Genomic DNA, 15,069 nt, shown 5'->3' on the forward strand with positions numbered 1-15,069 from the left:
TGCTTAGCCCGGCACAGGCTGCACGTAACAGATTGGTGGCTCGTCAAGGGATTTGAACGATCGGGATCAAACGACAAAAAGATTTGCGGGGGCTCGTCAAAATATGGATCCAAAACGAAGTCGTTAAATATATAATTTTTTATGCTTTAAGTTTTTTTTTTTTAAAAAAGGCCTAGGTGTTCGTTTAAGTGCGTTTGATTTGGAAAGTGCTTTCATAGTTCATTGAATTGAAAGTTTTTGTTTTGATTCATTGGGAAGACGCATGTGTATTATTTTGAAAATTAATTGCGTTTGGAATAATTTGTTTATATATTTTTCGTTGTTGGTGTGTGAGAGGAGGAGAACATTTAGTTAATTTGTGCCTGGGCTGTTTTTTGAAGTGAGCCAGGTTGAAGTATTGGCGGTGGGCTATTGTTTGGTAAGTGTGGGTCTGCACTGCGCGTTCAAGATTGAGTTTATTGATAAAGTATTCGATAAAATAATTATCGGAGCTTTAAGAGTGCCCGTTAGCTTTAATGTTTGTTATTTTGTTGTTTTTATTTTAGTTTGTTATTTTTGTGCTATCCTGGGCAGAGGGCACCGTTGTGGAAGCCTACATTAACGGCATTTTGTCAGGGGAGTTAAGGCTTCGCTGATATTGTGTAATAAAAATCTCTATCCTTGGGAAATGCATGAAGTGTTGTGGTCACATTTGCATTTGAAAGGTGAGCTCGTTTTTCTTTAGTAGCCTATCTGCAAGAATTGAATGCTGTAGAATTCGTTTCGTTTGTATGGCTAGTTTGGAGGATTTTTTTTGTAGCTCCATCTGTGGAGGTTTTGAATAATATGACAAAGGATCAGTTGCATCAGGTTTGTGACCATTATAACTTTGACTTAGGTTTACCCAGAACAGCTAAATTAGCCCAGATTAGAGTGTCAGTTCAGGCTGAATTGGTTGTTAGGAATATTCTTTCGTCACCTGTATCTCTAATTATGGATGAGTTAGAGTTAGGACAAAACATCAACACCAATTATGACAGAGTTTTCTAAAGTGTCACTTACGTTTGAGCAACAAAGTGTTGATAGAAATGCAACAGAAAGATAGAGAAGCTCAACGTGAGGCAGAACGTAGAGAGAGAGAAGCTCAACGTGAGGCAGATTGGAACGAAAGAGAAGCTCAACGTGAGGCAGAGCGTCAATTAGAAATGGAAAGAATAAAAAGTGAACGTGATGTGGCTTTAGAAAGGCTGAGACTGAGCGCTGAAGGTAGGCTTCCAGTTGATGGGGATGAGGGTACTGTCCTAGGGGGTCTGTGCGTTCCCCTGATATATCTAGCATGGTTAGGTTGCTGCCAAAGTTTAATGAGAGAGATCCAGATATTTTCTTTTCTTTATTTGAGAGTGTGGCTGATGACCGTGGCTGGTCTGACTCTGAAAGAACGTTGTTACTCCAAAGTGTTCTGGTAGGTAGAGCACAAGAAGCATTTATTGCTTTGCCTGTACCAGATAGAAAAAAGTATGTCAAAGTAAAAGAGGCAGTGCTTAAAATTTACGAATTAGTTCCTGAAGCTTATCATTTGCGGTTTCGCAGCTGGAGGATGGGAGATAAACAGACGTATACAGAGGTAGCGAGGGAATTGTACAGTCATTTTAATTGTTGGTGCTCTGCAGTAGGAGTCACTACTTTTGAAGAATTGTCTAATCTGATTGTTTTAGAACAGTTCAGAAATATCCTTCCTGAGCGTGTCGCTACCCATGTATTTGAGCATAAGATGAAAACCGCAGCGGAAGCCGCAGTTATGGCTGATGATATTGCTTTGACACACAAGTATAGTTTAAAAGAAAACAATACAGGTAAGGTTTATCAGGAACAACGTTTTGGACGTTTCAATAGAGCTTTGGGGTCTTCTTCTTTGGGTTCATTTGAGTCACCAACTCAGAGTAGAATAGATTCACACTCTAATCAGTCACACAAAGGTGCTGTGAGTTTTCGCAGAGATTCTAGGTTTTCTGCATTTACACCTGCCAGTCAGGCTAAGAATGATGCTGATGTGTGTCGATACTGCTTGGAAAAGGGGCATTGGAAGAAAGACTGTCCTGTGTTAAAGGGGAAAAGTCAGAGGAAGGGTACTGAGGTTGTTAGGGGAGTTACACTTGCTGTATCTGAATCTGGTAGACCTGCTAAAGTTTTGATGGGTGAGACTGAGGTTGAACCTAAGGGCGTTGTGACGTCATTTCAGCTATCAGGCCTGAGCTCTGTTGGGGCTAGTGGGAGAAACGGTGGAGCTGATTCAGTTGTGACGGGTGGAAGTGGTTACTTTCCTTTTGTTACAGATGGTTTAGTTTCACTGGTGGGTAGTTCCAACCGAGTGCCAGTTAAGATACTTGGGGACACAGGGGCGTCTGAGTCTTTTATCTTGGAGTCTGTATTGCCTTTTTTCTGCAGACTCGAGTACTGGGAACAATGTTTTAGTCCGGGGGATTGGGTTGCAAGTTGTCTCTGTTCCATTGCACAGGATTAATCTGCAGACTGATTTGGTACAAGGGGAAGTAAAAATAGCAGTTCGCCCTTCCTTACCTATAGAGGGCGTCCATCTTTTAGGTAACAATTTGGCTGAAGAACGTGTCTGGCGTGATATACCGCCCCCTGTAATTGTTAACAATGTTCCTTCTATTGCAGCCGACAGTGCCGTTCGTGGTCAGAATTTGACTGTCGTTACAGCTTGTGCCGTGACACGGGCTATGAGCCGTGCCTCTAATGATGATGTTTCTCTGAGTAGAGAGTTTAAGTCTGCTGTTGTGCCTAATCTACCACCATCTCTCTCTCATAGTGATGTTGTGGCAGCTCAAAAGGAGGATGCAACATTAAAAGATCTGTTCGTTGGGGTGTTACCACATGAGGAGTTGCGAAATGCAGCGAGGGGTTATTTTATTCAGGATGGGTTGTTGATCTGGAAGTGGTCTTCTCACACTGACGAAGGGGTCGAGGATCCAGTGTTTCAAGTGATAGTGCCATTTAAGTTTAGAGACTTGGTCCTACAGACAGCTCATGGGGATGTAGCTGGGCACTTGGGGGTAAGAAAGACCTATGACGTCTTATGAAGTACTTCTATTGGCCTCGCCTAAAGAAGGATGTGGCATCCTTCATTAAGATGTGTCATGTATGCCAGTTGACGGAGAAGCCTAATCAGGTGTTAAAGCCAGCTCCACTTTACCCTATTCCAGCTATAGGAAAACCATTCAAACATTTGTTAATTGATTGTGTGGGACCATTGCCTTCATCTAAGTCAGGGTGTGTTTACCTACTGACTGTGATGTGTCAGTCTACCCGATACCCAGCTGCCTATGCTTTGCGTACGATCACAACTAGGTCTGTGGTGAAAGCCCTTTCACAGTTTATTTCCATCTTCTGTATCCCTCAAACTATACAGAGTGATAAAGGCTCTAACTTTACGTCACGCATGTTCAGAGAGGTGCTCGAGCAGTTGCGTGTGAAACATCAGCTTAGTAGTGCATATCACGCCCAGAGCCAAGGTGCTCTGGAGCATTTTCATCAGACACTGAAGTCACTTCTCAGGGGTTATTGTGTTGAGCTTAACAGAGACTGGGAAGAGGGGCTCCCATGGCTAATGTTGGCGGCACGAGAGGTTACCCAGGAGAGCACGGGTTTGTCGCCTAATCATCTGGTCTTTGGCCATAGAGTTCGTGGGCCTTTAGCAGTCCTACAGGGGGAACTGAAGTGTCCTGAGTCTCCTGTTAATTTGTTGGACTACGTAAATGGTTTTCGTCGTAGGCTGTTTTTAGCCTTTGAGATGGCGAATGACAACCTGACTAAAGCCCAACAGAAAGGAAGAGTAGGTATGACCGTCGAGCTGAGGCGAGGATGTTCAGTCCTGGTGATCAGGTGTTGGCATTATTGCCGATAGCAAATTCTCCTTTCCTTGCAAAATACACAGGTCCTTATAGGGTTGTTCAACAGGTGTCAGACCTGAATTATTTACTTTCTACACCAAATCATAGGCGTTCCACTCCGCTCTGTCACATAAATCTGTTGAAGTCCTATTATGACAGGTTTTCAGTCTCTGGGGCAGCAGAGTCTGGTGAGCGGGTTATGCCTGTTTCTTTAGCCGCAGTTGTTGAGGCTCATAGGGCCCTTGGGACTCCCTATATGGTGGCAGCAAGTAGTGGGGAAGATGTGGTAGGTCCTGATGACTGTGTGCTGAAACCTCGTTTGAGGAATTCTGAGAAACTGGCAGAGTTAAATGCTTTGATTGGACATTTGCCAGAGGAGCGTGCATCAGAACTGTCGTCTTTGTTGTCTGATTTTCCTTCTTTATTCTCAGATACACCATCATGTACTCATTTAATTGAGCATGATATTGATGTTGGTGATGCAGAACCAATAAGACAGCGGTTCTATCGGGTGTCCCAAGACAAACAGCGACATCTAGAGGCAGAGGTGAAGTACCTTTTGGATAATGGGTTAGCTAAGCCTTCCTATTCGAGTTGGGCTTCACCCTGTATATTGGTCAGTAAACCTGATGGAACACAGATTCTGTACCGATTATCGTAAACTGAATAACATCACGAAATAAGATTCTTTTCCACTCCCAAGGGTTGAAGATTGCGTTGATCGTGTAGGATCCGCAAGGTTTGTGAGTAAATTTGACTTATTGAAAGCATATTATCAAGTCCCGTTGTCATCTCGAGCTCAGGAAGTTTCAGCCTTTATAACACCCTCTGGGCTATATTCTTACTCTGTTATGAGTTTTGGTTTACGAAATGCTCCAGCCACATTTCAACGACTTATGAACCGTGTTGTTTCCGGTTTGCAGGGATGCGCTGTGTACCTCGATGATGTGGTTGTGTATAGCGAGGAGTGGTCTGAACATCTGGACCGTATTCGGTCTCTCTTTTCTAGGTTGGTTGATGCTCGCCTCACTGTAAATCTAGCCAAGTGCGAGTTTGCCCAGGCTACAGTGGTCTACTTGGGAAAGATCGTAGGGCAGGGGCAAGTGAAGCCAGTCCATGCTAAGGTGGTGGCTATTGATAAGTTTCCTGTTCCTACCACCAAAACCGAGTTGCGGCGCTTTTTGGGCATGGTAGGGTATTACCGCAGTTTTTGTTCCAACTTTTCTACGGTAGTAGCCCCTTTGACTAACTTGTTAAAAGATAAAGTGAAGTTTGAATGGACTGTGACCTCTCAGACTGCCTTTGATAATGTCAAGTTGTTGTTGACTTCTGCCCCAGTTTTGATGGCACCCCGCTTAGATCAGCCTTTCCAGATGCAGGTTGACGCAAGCCATGTGGGGGCTGGTGCGGTGCTCCTGCAGAGTGATGAGCAGGGGGTGGATAGGCCAACATGTTACTTCTCAAGAAAGTTTAATTGTCATCAGTTGAATTATTCAACTATTGAGAAGGAAACATTGGCGCTAGTTTGGGGTCTACAACAGTTTGACGTGTACTTAGCTGGAGGCGCTGTTCCTACGACTGTCTACTTGGATCACAATCCACTGACATTCCTCCACTCTTTAAAGAGTCCTAGTCAGCGCCTTATGCACTGGGCTTTATTTTTGCAGCCATATAATTTGCAGATACGGCACATTCAGGGCGTGTACAATGTGATGGCTGACGCCTTGTCCCGTGCTCCGGGTGGGCTGGAGTGAATGTTTTGTCTTGTCCTATATCTCTTTCTCTCTCTTCCTGTTTCTCCACTCTTCTTCTGCCTAGTCTCCTTAAATGTAGCTTTCCAGGTACCGGGATTGGCTGGAGCTCTTGGTATAGAGGAGGGTGATTGGAGCTGTTGGAGAGTAGAAGGGTTTGGGGCTTGTGGACAAGAGTTCTTCTGTCCAGTCCATGTATATGGGCTGTTAACATCTCTTAAACTAAAGTTAAGTGCTCACTTTGTTTATAGAAATTATTTAAAAAAATTAAGAATATTTTGTCATTTGTTGTGTGGGGTTTTGACTGTTTTTGCAGAGGCCTTTAGGGGCCTCTGTCTTAAGGGAGGGGGGTGTTACGGACCTGCCGGCTCCTCCTCCTCGTTTTGCCTTTGCAGAATATACATTTTTGAGTGAACTGTTCGCTCTATTCTTCACCCAGTTCAACAGCCACTTATTATTTGTATTTCAGGAGAAATTTATGAATTCCTGTGCTGTAAATCTGACTGACAGGACTCGAACATAAAACACACTTACTTACACATATTTATGAATTGGAACATCAGATTGTTCATGACATGGTATGCAAGTTTGTGAATATATTAAATAAAAAAGAAAAACTAAAAAGCGATCCATCTGTCATACAGTGTTATTGTGGGTGCGGTGTGTCACATAATAAACAAACAGTAAAGGGAGTTCTAAAATAACAGTCGCCTGAAAAAAAAAACTCACTCTGGGGGGAATGCTAGAATATTTTAAACTCGCCACTGAAAAGATTAATTAAACCCTTTTAAATAAACATACATTTGAAGGTAAATTCATACTTCCAATCAAGTAAAAAAAAAAAAATCAGCGTCTTAGTGTTTACAGAGGAAATATAAGACACCACTGACAGCATCTGTTTAAAAATGTCACGCTCCATCATGCTGTGCAGCTCTACTGTTAATGAAGAGTCTTGTTTTCTCACAGTGTGAAGTACTCCTGCTGGCTGACATTCTTTTCAAAAACATGCTCTCAGCTGTTGGGGAGTTTAGATACACTAATAAGAAGTCTGTGATTTTTCTCACAAGAAAGCTTAGTGGAAGGAAAGACGATGGCATGTCATGCTATTTCATACGCTAATAATAACATTTGTCACTCTAGCAGCCTGTAAGCTATAGTGAGGATTCAGACGTGAGGATGTGAGGATCTTGTGGTAAGCATTCAGGGGCAAACCTAGGATTAATGAGACATAATAAACAAGCAAAAATGGTTGTAGACATCTCGCATCTTACCTGACCACTCCCTGTGTGTTTCTCAGAACAGAAGCAGCGAAGCTCTGAGTTACCCCCACCAGACTGGTGCCGTCAACCTCCACGATTTGATCATTCACTTTAATTCTGTGGAAAATGACATTGTTACAATGACACTATAGGACAATGTGCAATCAAAAGAGGTTTGAATAATTGTATGAATACTAAACAGTGATTTCTCTGTCATTCTGAGATGACATTTTTTTTTATAAAAGCTTAATTATGTTCTGCCTGGGGCCTTCTAATCAATCTGCTATGATTAATTTTTTAAGTGGATCAAATATGCTTATGTATGAAGGACACAGTACATCCTGGGACAGGGTTTCCCAGAGTTTGTGAACCCTTAGAGTTTGAACTTCAGTGTGAATGACTTTAAAAACATTAACATGTAAGTACTGACGCAAATTAAAGTTTTGTAAAGATTTAATAAAGATATATAAAGGGGTCAACATTGAAGCACTGCAACACTTGACTGCAATGATAGAGCTGGGAATAGCCAGGACAATTTTTTATATAACTCCGACTGGATTCATCTGAAAGAAGAAAGTCATATACACCTAGGATGCCTCTGGGGTGAGTAAAACACAGCCTAATTTACATTTTTGGGTGAACTAACCCCTTAAAATTCTAGCGAATACTTTAAGTAAAGGTTATAAGGACTTGAAAAGGACAAAAAAGGTTGAGAACCATGAACAATATTTTTATGTTTTCAGTTGGACTTGGGTGGTCACACACATTCTTTCATTTCAGCAGCTAATGCTCAAAAGATTACAAAGACGAGTAAGCTCCTTTACAACTTGTGATATATATTTTCAAAATGCTACAGTGTTTGCATGAATAGCTCCAACTGTGGGATATCTGTAATGAGCTTTGTGTGTTTGATCATACTGCCTTGACCCTTGATTCCTGTCTGGATATTGAGCTCCTGGCAAATCCCGTCTGTTATGCAGGCAAAGCAAACTGAGGGATGCTTGCAAGATTGAATCCTAATGTGCAACTTAAGAGTGTGGCATAAGCACAGCTTGACCTTCACATGCATTTTGCAATGTCGCAATATAGTAACACTGAAAGCAGGACATTATAATTCTGCTATGTAAAAAATAAGGACTCCAGAGCAAAGATTTCAATGTCACTGTCGAATCCTACATTGTCACACTTAGCTCAGAAACAGCTATGATATTAATGCTGGAGTATTTTACATCCTGGCTATTGAATGGTCCTTTTGAAACCTGACTGCAAAGCTTGTAGTTGCTTGGTAATCTTGAAACAAGTACAAATTTCTCAAGATTTCAGCAGTGTTTGATGTCACTCAGCGAAAAGCTGAGACCACACTAGACTAGGATTCAGAATCTCAAACTTGGAAATAAACTTAAATAATTTGAATTTCAAAATAATCTTTAAAAAAACATTATAATGTAAAATGAATAAGAAATACTTCAGATTCTGAAGTATTTCAACATGAACAAAAGGAAAACATGATCGACAGGTTTTACAGAAACTTGTAGTCATGTCAGATTTGTTGATTGCTGCTGCCATTAAAACTAAAGGGAGATGAAACAAATAAAAAAAGTAGACCCTTTACAGATTCAATTGATGTATTGCTCTTATCTGTACGATTAAAACTGAAAGTGTAATTTAAGTTCTTTTCGGGGTTATCAGGAGAAAATGATTCAAAACGCGTATCCGCGTTAATCGACTCCAGAGGGTTAAGACATTAACTTTATTAACTTTACACACAAATGTTTATGCTGCTAATATAATTTTAATGAAAAAATAAAATAAAAATACTTTTCTAATTTAATGAATATTTTCGCTAGTGATCTAGTAAAAGCATTTTCTCCAAAAACCATTTACTAAAATTTCTAGACTAGAACATTTGGCCAGATGTGAAATGGGCTGCTTTCATTCCCATCCCTACCTTCTCTTCAGGACTGTCAGGCTCCTGAACTACAATCAGTGATAAAGCCCAAAAGCTTTGATTTAATTTAGTGAAGTGACACAGCCATTTAAGGCAATGTGCAAATCTCATGACGGACTCTCAGGGATTCCCTCAATCTGGGTGCAGCTGAACAGAGCAAGGACAAGAAACCCATTATTTTGTACTATCATTTAACAAGTGGCGTTTTTCTACATGGAAAATACTCATATCCATTTGCAGAAAGTAGGGTGATATAATACCAAAATATACGTCCATTACCACTTTGCTGTTTAGTTTACCTTCCATCTCTCTCTGCTGCTCCCCCATCTATGACAGTCTTGACGAAGATGCCCAGCTTCTCCAGACCTGCATCAGCGCCAACCCCCATTCCTATAATACTGATCCCCAGGCCGTCCTCATCTAACACCCACAGATGAACATATCAATAAAAGAAAAAATATTAGTGGTGAGCAAAGAATGTCAATTCCATAAATCATTGGATGTTTGTTGGATGGATGCATGTTTATTCTAACTGATCAATAATCAAGGCTTATTGATTGACTGATTTACTCACAAAATATGCAAATAAATGCAGAATATTTCCCAGAAAAACTTTTTGTATCTATCCTGTTTTAGGTTTTTTTTTTTTTTTTTTTTTTTTTTTTTTTTTTTGAGAAAGCTTATAGAGAAGACAAAGGCTAGTTGTCACAGGGCTATAATGTATTTCAACAGCTATAAGGTTAAAACTATAAGTTTATATAAAATTTATTTTCTGGAGTCAAAAGTGTGACGACTAGACCTACTCTCACTTACAATAACTATCCCAAATGTTTAACATGACACTGCCGTCCTGCTAGTCACCTTTTTCTAGTTCTACAGGGAGAAGTTCCAGCTTCTCTACCCGTTTCTCCAGCTCATACTCAGCCGAGGATGCCACCGGGTCCACCTCTTCATTCCTCCTGTCATAATCTTCATTGGAGTAGGTTTTGAACACCTGGCAGTGAGAAAAAGGCAAGGCCAATGTTACAATTCTGAGGTCACTGTTACAAAAGATGGAGTATGAACCATGCAGGGGTAGAGAGTATTTAGAGTTTCTTCTAAAACAGAAAGAATATTAGTCCACTGGAAGGATTTAGTTCCTTATAAACTGTATAAAGCACAACTCCATTGATAACGTACTCTATCTCTCTTTATATAATGTGATGGTGAGGCAATGTCTCTTGTTGCATCAGAGTGACTTCATATCTGCTTATCATCTGAAACACAAACTGTCATTTGTCATCTCCTCAGTGTAAGTGATGTTCCTGTGCACCGTGGTGTGAAAGGACAGTCACGCACAACTGCGACCCGACCCCTAAGCAGGTTCTTAGACAAACATCGGCCCCATGCCAATGCTACACTTGCCTGTCTCCCCCTTATCTGTTTCCTTATAAAAAGGGAACATTGGATAAGTTGTGGCTTCATGGTGACACATAATCAGTTTCCCTGACCCAAATTCAACAGTATTTCATCTTAAAAGAACAAACCTCCTAAGGAAATTACCAGGGTAAATATAGAAATAATAACACTTTAAGACTTTCAAGAACAGTTTATACACACACACACACACACACGTGTGTATGTGTGTGTGTGTGTATCATTCTATTATGCTGATTCAGTGCTCAAAAATATTTCTTATTATTATAAATGTTGAAAACTGCTTAATATTTTTGAGGAAACAATTTTTTTCAAAAGCATTACTTTTAAATAAATTATTTATGACAGCATACATGTCTGCTTAAATTAATCATGATGTTAACTGCAATCTTAGAGCAGTACATTCTGCATTCTACCACTCAACATTCATTCATTAGAAACATTTATTTTCTGTTTCTTTGAAATGTTGAAAAGCATAATACAAATAAATAAAAGAAAGAAATAGCATGTCTTCATGGTCACCTTTGATCTCAATCCCAACTCGTCACATATTGACGCTTGGTCAGGACACCTTGGCGTTGCTTTTTGACGCAATAATGAAACACACAAGAGCCAAAGGCATTTCACAACAGCATGACGCAATCGGTCATGAGACACAAAAGAGCCAATGGCTGACGTAAGGCTTCTTCTGGAGGCATTTTTTGAATTTGCGCACAGAGACAGCACACGGGAAGAATTTCATGGCGGACTAAGACGGTGATCGCATCTATTCCTCTCACAAATTAATCGTTTTGCCTCAAATAACTTGGAATATTAATATTTTTTTGATAAATTAAGACGTTAGTGGTATCTGCCTGTTATTGTGTTTTATTGACAAATGGTAAGTTTAAGGGCAGGGGGTTGGGTTACCTGCTCATAAATGTGTAAATAGTGTAATAGAAAATAAAAATATAAAACTGTTGTGACTGTTTACATTGAAAAATCACACCCCAACATACAGCACAGACCAAAAGTTTGGACACACCTTCTCATTCAAAGAGTTTTCTTTATTTTCATGACTATGAAAATTGTAGAGTCAGACTGAAGGCATCAAGGGCTATTTGACCAAGAAGGAGAGTAATGGGGTGCTGCGCCAGATGACCTGGCCTCCACAGTCACCGGACCTGAACCCAATCGAGATGGTTTAGGGGTGAGCTGGACCGCAGACTGAAGGCAAAAGGGACAACAAGTGCTAAGCATCTCTCGGGGAACTCCTTCAAGACTGTTGGAAGACCATTTCAGGTGACTACCTCTTGAAGCTCATCAAGAGAATGCCAAGAGTGTGCAAAGCAGTAATCAAAGCAAAAGGTGGCTACTTTGAAGAACCTAGAATATGACATATTTTCATTTGTTTCACACTTTTTTGTTATGTATATAATTCCATATATAATTCCACATGTGTTAATTCATAGTTTTGATGCCTTCAGTGTGAATCTACAATTTTCATAGTCATGAAAATAAAGAAAACTCTTTGAATGAGAAGGTGTGTCCAAACTTTTGGTCTGTACTGTATATGCAATAATGGCAATATTATTGCCTAAAATATAAATTAATAATGATGATAAGCCTTTTGTGTCGGGATATTGATGCTAAGGGTTTCTTATTTAAATCAATGGAGGAACCTGCATGTTGAAAAAGTATGCTAAAGGGGTACCCCGTGTGTCAAAGGCTGCATTTACACTACAGGTCTTGATGCCCAAATCCGATTTTCTGACTATATCCGATTTTTTTTGACGACCCGCTTACATCATCTTTTAAAAGTGACCCGTATCAAATTTTTGCATTACACTATACACTGCTGAAACTACCAAACGTAGGCATTCTGTCCCGAAAAAGGAAGTAAAACAGCACGAAATACAATGGATGCAGATGCAAATAAAATTATACAGTGTTTTACATTGTATTTGTCTTTTAAGCTTTTTATCTTATGTTGGCACTGTAGCCACGAGCGCTTAAAACCATGCCTCCCCATATCTCGTGAAATGTCTTCAAACACGGATTTATTTCTGTAATAACCCTGCATTTTTGCCTGCACTGTCTCTTTGCCCCAAAGACTTTAAAGACATGAAACCTCCGCATTGCTCAACTGTGTGTATCCTTCGTCCTCCATCACGTCTATAATAAGTCATGTGATCTCAGTTGGTGGTGTCTACCTGAGTTGACGTTGACTTTTTTTAACTTTTTTGATTCATATCCGATTTATTACCACATATGAATGAGGCCTGAAACTGATCTAAGAAAATCGGAATCCATGCGTTTTTTTCCTGCTTACACGTTCACCGGTCATATCCGATCTGTGCCACATGAGAGGAAAAAATCGGAATTGGGTCACATGAACCATGCAGTGTAAATTGGGCCAAAAAGCGACATCAAAGTGTCCTGACCAAGCATCAATATATGACGAGATGGGAGTGAGACTGTGCTGCTGATCAATTTAATGCATCCTTATTTAATAAAAGTAGACTATTGATTTCTTTAAAACAAAACAAAAATTACCCCAAACAGAAATATATCCATAAAATAATGTATATTTGATACACAACATGTTCTAAAATAATTAAAATAAATATTCTAAATAATAATGTAAAAAATCGAACCCACACTGATCTACCACTAAGCAAATAAACATGCTGGATTCACCAGCAGGCAGCTGTCAGTGTGTCCAGCTGCCACCATGAGAACCATCAGCTTCAAATAAACCATGACTGATCATAGCAGAATCAATGCTATCTCATCTGTGAAGAAAACCAATTAGACTCAAATCTGAAGTTTTATGCCAATTACAAGCCTACACCAATGAATCCAAATCCTAAAAGCACTCCAAAAACCAGAGCATAGGTTATCCAAGCACTGGGACAAAAGCAAGCATAATCTCTAGGGCATAATACAACATCAGTAATGTAAACTGATCAACAGCTATGCATTACTGATGCATAGTAATGAGCCCATTGTCTACAGTTCTTCAATGGATTTGATGGAAGTCATATTGGCAGAAAGGGCTGGAAAGTAAGGCTGCTAACATGTTTAGCCTTGAGTCTTCCCTGACACATTTAAAGACTCAAAGATGGCAGGAGGGCATACACGTATACAGAAACATTCTCTTGAGTAGAGGTCTAAACTGAAAGTAAAGACACTTCTAGAAACATCCATCTCTACATTTAGCGTATCTGTTGCAGAGCTTCCCTCACACCCTATTCTCCTGTATTCTCCTGAGCTCAACCAACTATAACCATGTTGACAGTCCACACTCCACAGCTGGCTAAAAAGCAGCCGACTGTCTTTTGTGAATCTACCAGACATGACAACCATGAGGGGCTCTACGCAACAGACAAAGTTTGTCAGGTCTGACATGCCATGGGAGAATATACTGTAGTAATTCACATCTTCTTTTGTATTCATTATGGAAACATATACAGTAGCTGTCTAAGACACTTTATGTTTTGCTTTAATATAATTACATGGTTTAATTTTACATTTTAATAGTCTTATTCATATATAATATGAAGACAAAAATGTTTGTCACCAGGCACCAAAAGTGAATAAACATTGGCTTTGAAGCGTAATTCAAAACAGAAATTTACCATTTGAGATTTTAAGAATGGGTTACATAAAACAATATTTATTATTTTGTAATTGTTAAGTGATTCAACTGAAAGAAATAATGAAAAATGAAAAGGAACAAAATTATTGGGAAAAATCATACATGTGACTGTAAATGATGATTATATTAAACCATGTCAAACATAGAGGCTGTTCAAATTTTTGGGGGGATTCCATATAAATATTAAGCAGCACATATGTTTTTTTTTCTTCATGAGCAGCACATCAGCATATTAGGATGATTTCTGAAGAATCATGTGACACTGAAGACTGGAGTAATCTTGCATCACAAGAATAAATTACAATTTAAAATGAATTACAATTAATTCATTACAATAGGATTGATTACAACAGTAAAACCTAAAAATAATGTAACTAAAAATAAAATAAAGTCTAAAGTCTACACACACACACACACACACACACACACACACACACACACATTTATATATATATACAGTATATATTAAGAATAAATAAACGTTAAGATAAAAGTTATCAAGACAACTTTTAACCCTGTATAAAATGTATCAGTGGTTTCAATTATTAAAGGTACAATTTGTAAGATATTTGCAGTAAAATATACAAAAACCACTAGGCTAGTGTTATATATTTTGTCCAGCTGATTACTAACAATATCTCTAATGTTTTCAACTACTTGTAAATCATGAGAAAATTCCCATTCTAAACAGTGACACGGGGCAGTGCAGTCGCCTGTCAATGACGTTAGTTATCCTTTGTTACCGCCTTTACTGACGTAGAAACCACATGACAACAGTGTCGTGGAAAAATGCGGAAGTAGTGTCTAGCGTCCAACAAACCACTAGCTTGTTTCAAGCAGTTCCTTATTTACTTCTTCTTGCACGTTTTTATGGTGGATTGTGTTACTTATTTATGGAACATAATTACTGTGTTTACCATCTGCTGCTGGTTCTGTCGACAAGGACAGCTCCTGTAAACGTAAGCATGTACAATCCATAGTCTGATGATTGCATTTTTGCATCAAGTATTGACTTTGTATGTAATCTTCTCGCGCAAATCGTTGAACTCGCGTTTGCTATGTATGCCCAATTATTGTGTTTGAATGTACACGAGTACAGTATATTTGTTGAACAAGTGGTAATCGTTTTCATATCGTCTGATTGATAGCCGTCAGCGGTTGGGTA

At 39.4% G+C, this 15,069-nt stretch overlaps 1 protein-coding gene across 6 annotated transcripts in view; it reads right to left on the reverse strand.

Annotated features, from left to right (window-relative positions):
- LOC132104274 (neurabin-1-like) overlaps positions 1-15,069 on the reverse strand; it is a 58,229-nt gene that overhangs the window by 23,603 nt on the left and 19,557 nt on the right. For all 6 annotated transcript variants that reach the window (XM_059509621.1, XM_059509622.1, XM_059509620.1 and 3 more), the window contains exons 3-5: positions 9,710-9,842; positions 9,148-9,268; positions 6,913-7,017 (exon numbers count right to left, since the gene is read on the reverse strand). In XM_059509621.1, coding sequence (XP_059365604.1) covers positions 6,913-7,017; positions 9,148-9,268; positions 9,710-9,842 — 359 coding nt within the window. The remainder of the gene's footprint in view (positions 1-6,912; positions 7,018-9,147; positions 9,269-9,709; positions 9,843-15,069) is intronic.

The sequence above is a fragment of the Carassius carassius genome, chromosome 25 (genome assembly GCF_963082965.1).
Source record: "Carassius carassius chromosome 25, fCarCar2.1, whole genome shotgun sequence".
NCBI classification, from domain to species: Eukaryota; Metazoa; Chordata; class Actinopteri; order Cypriniformes; family Cyprinidae; genus Carassius; species Carassius carassius.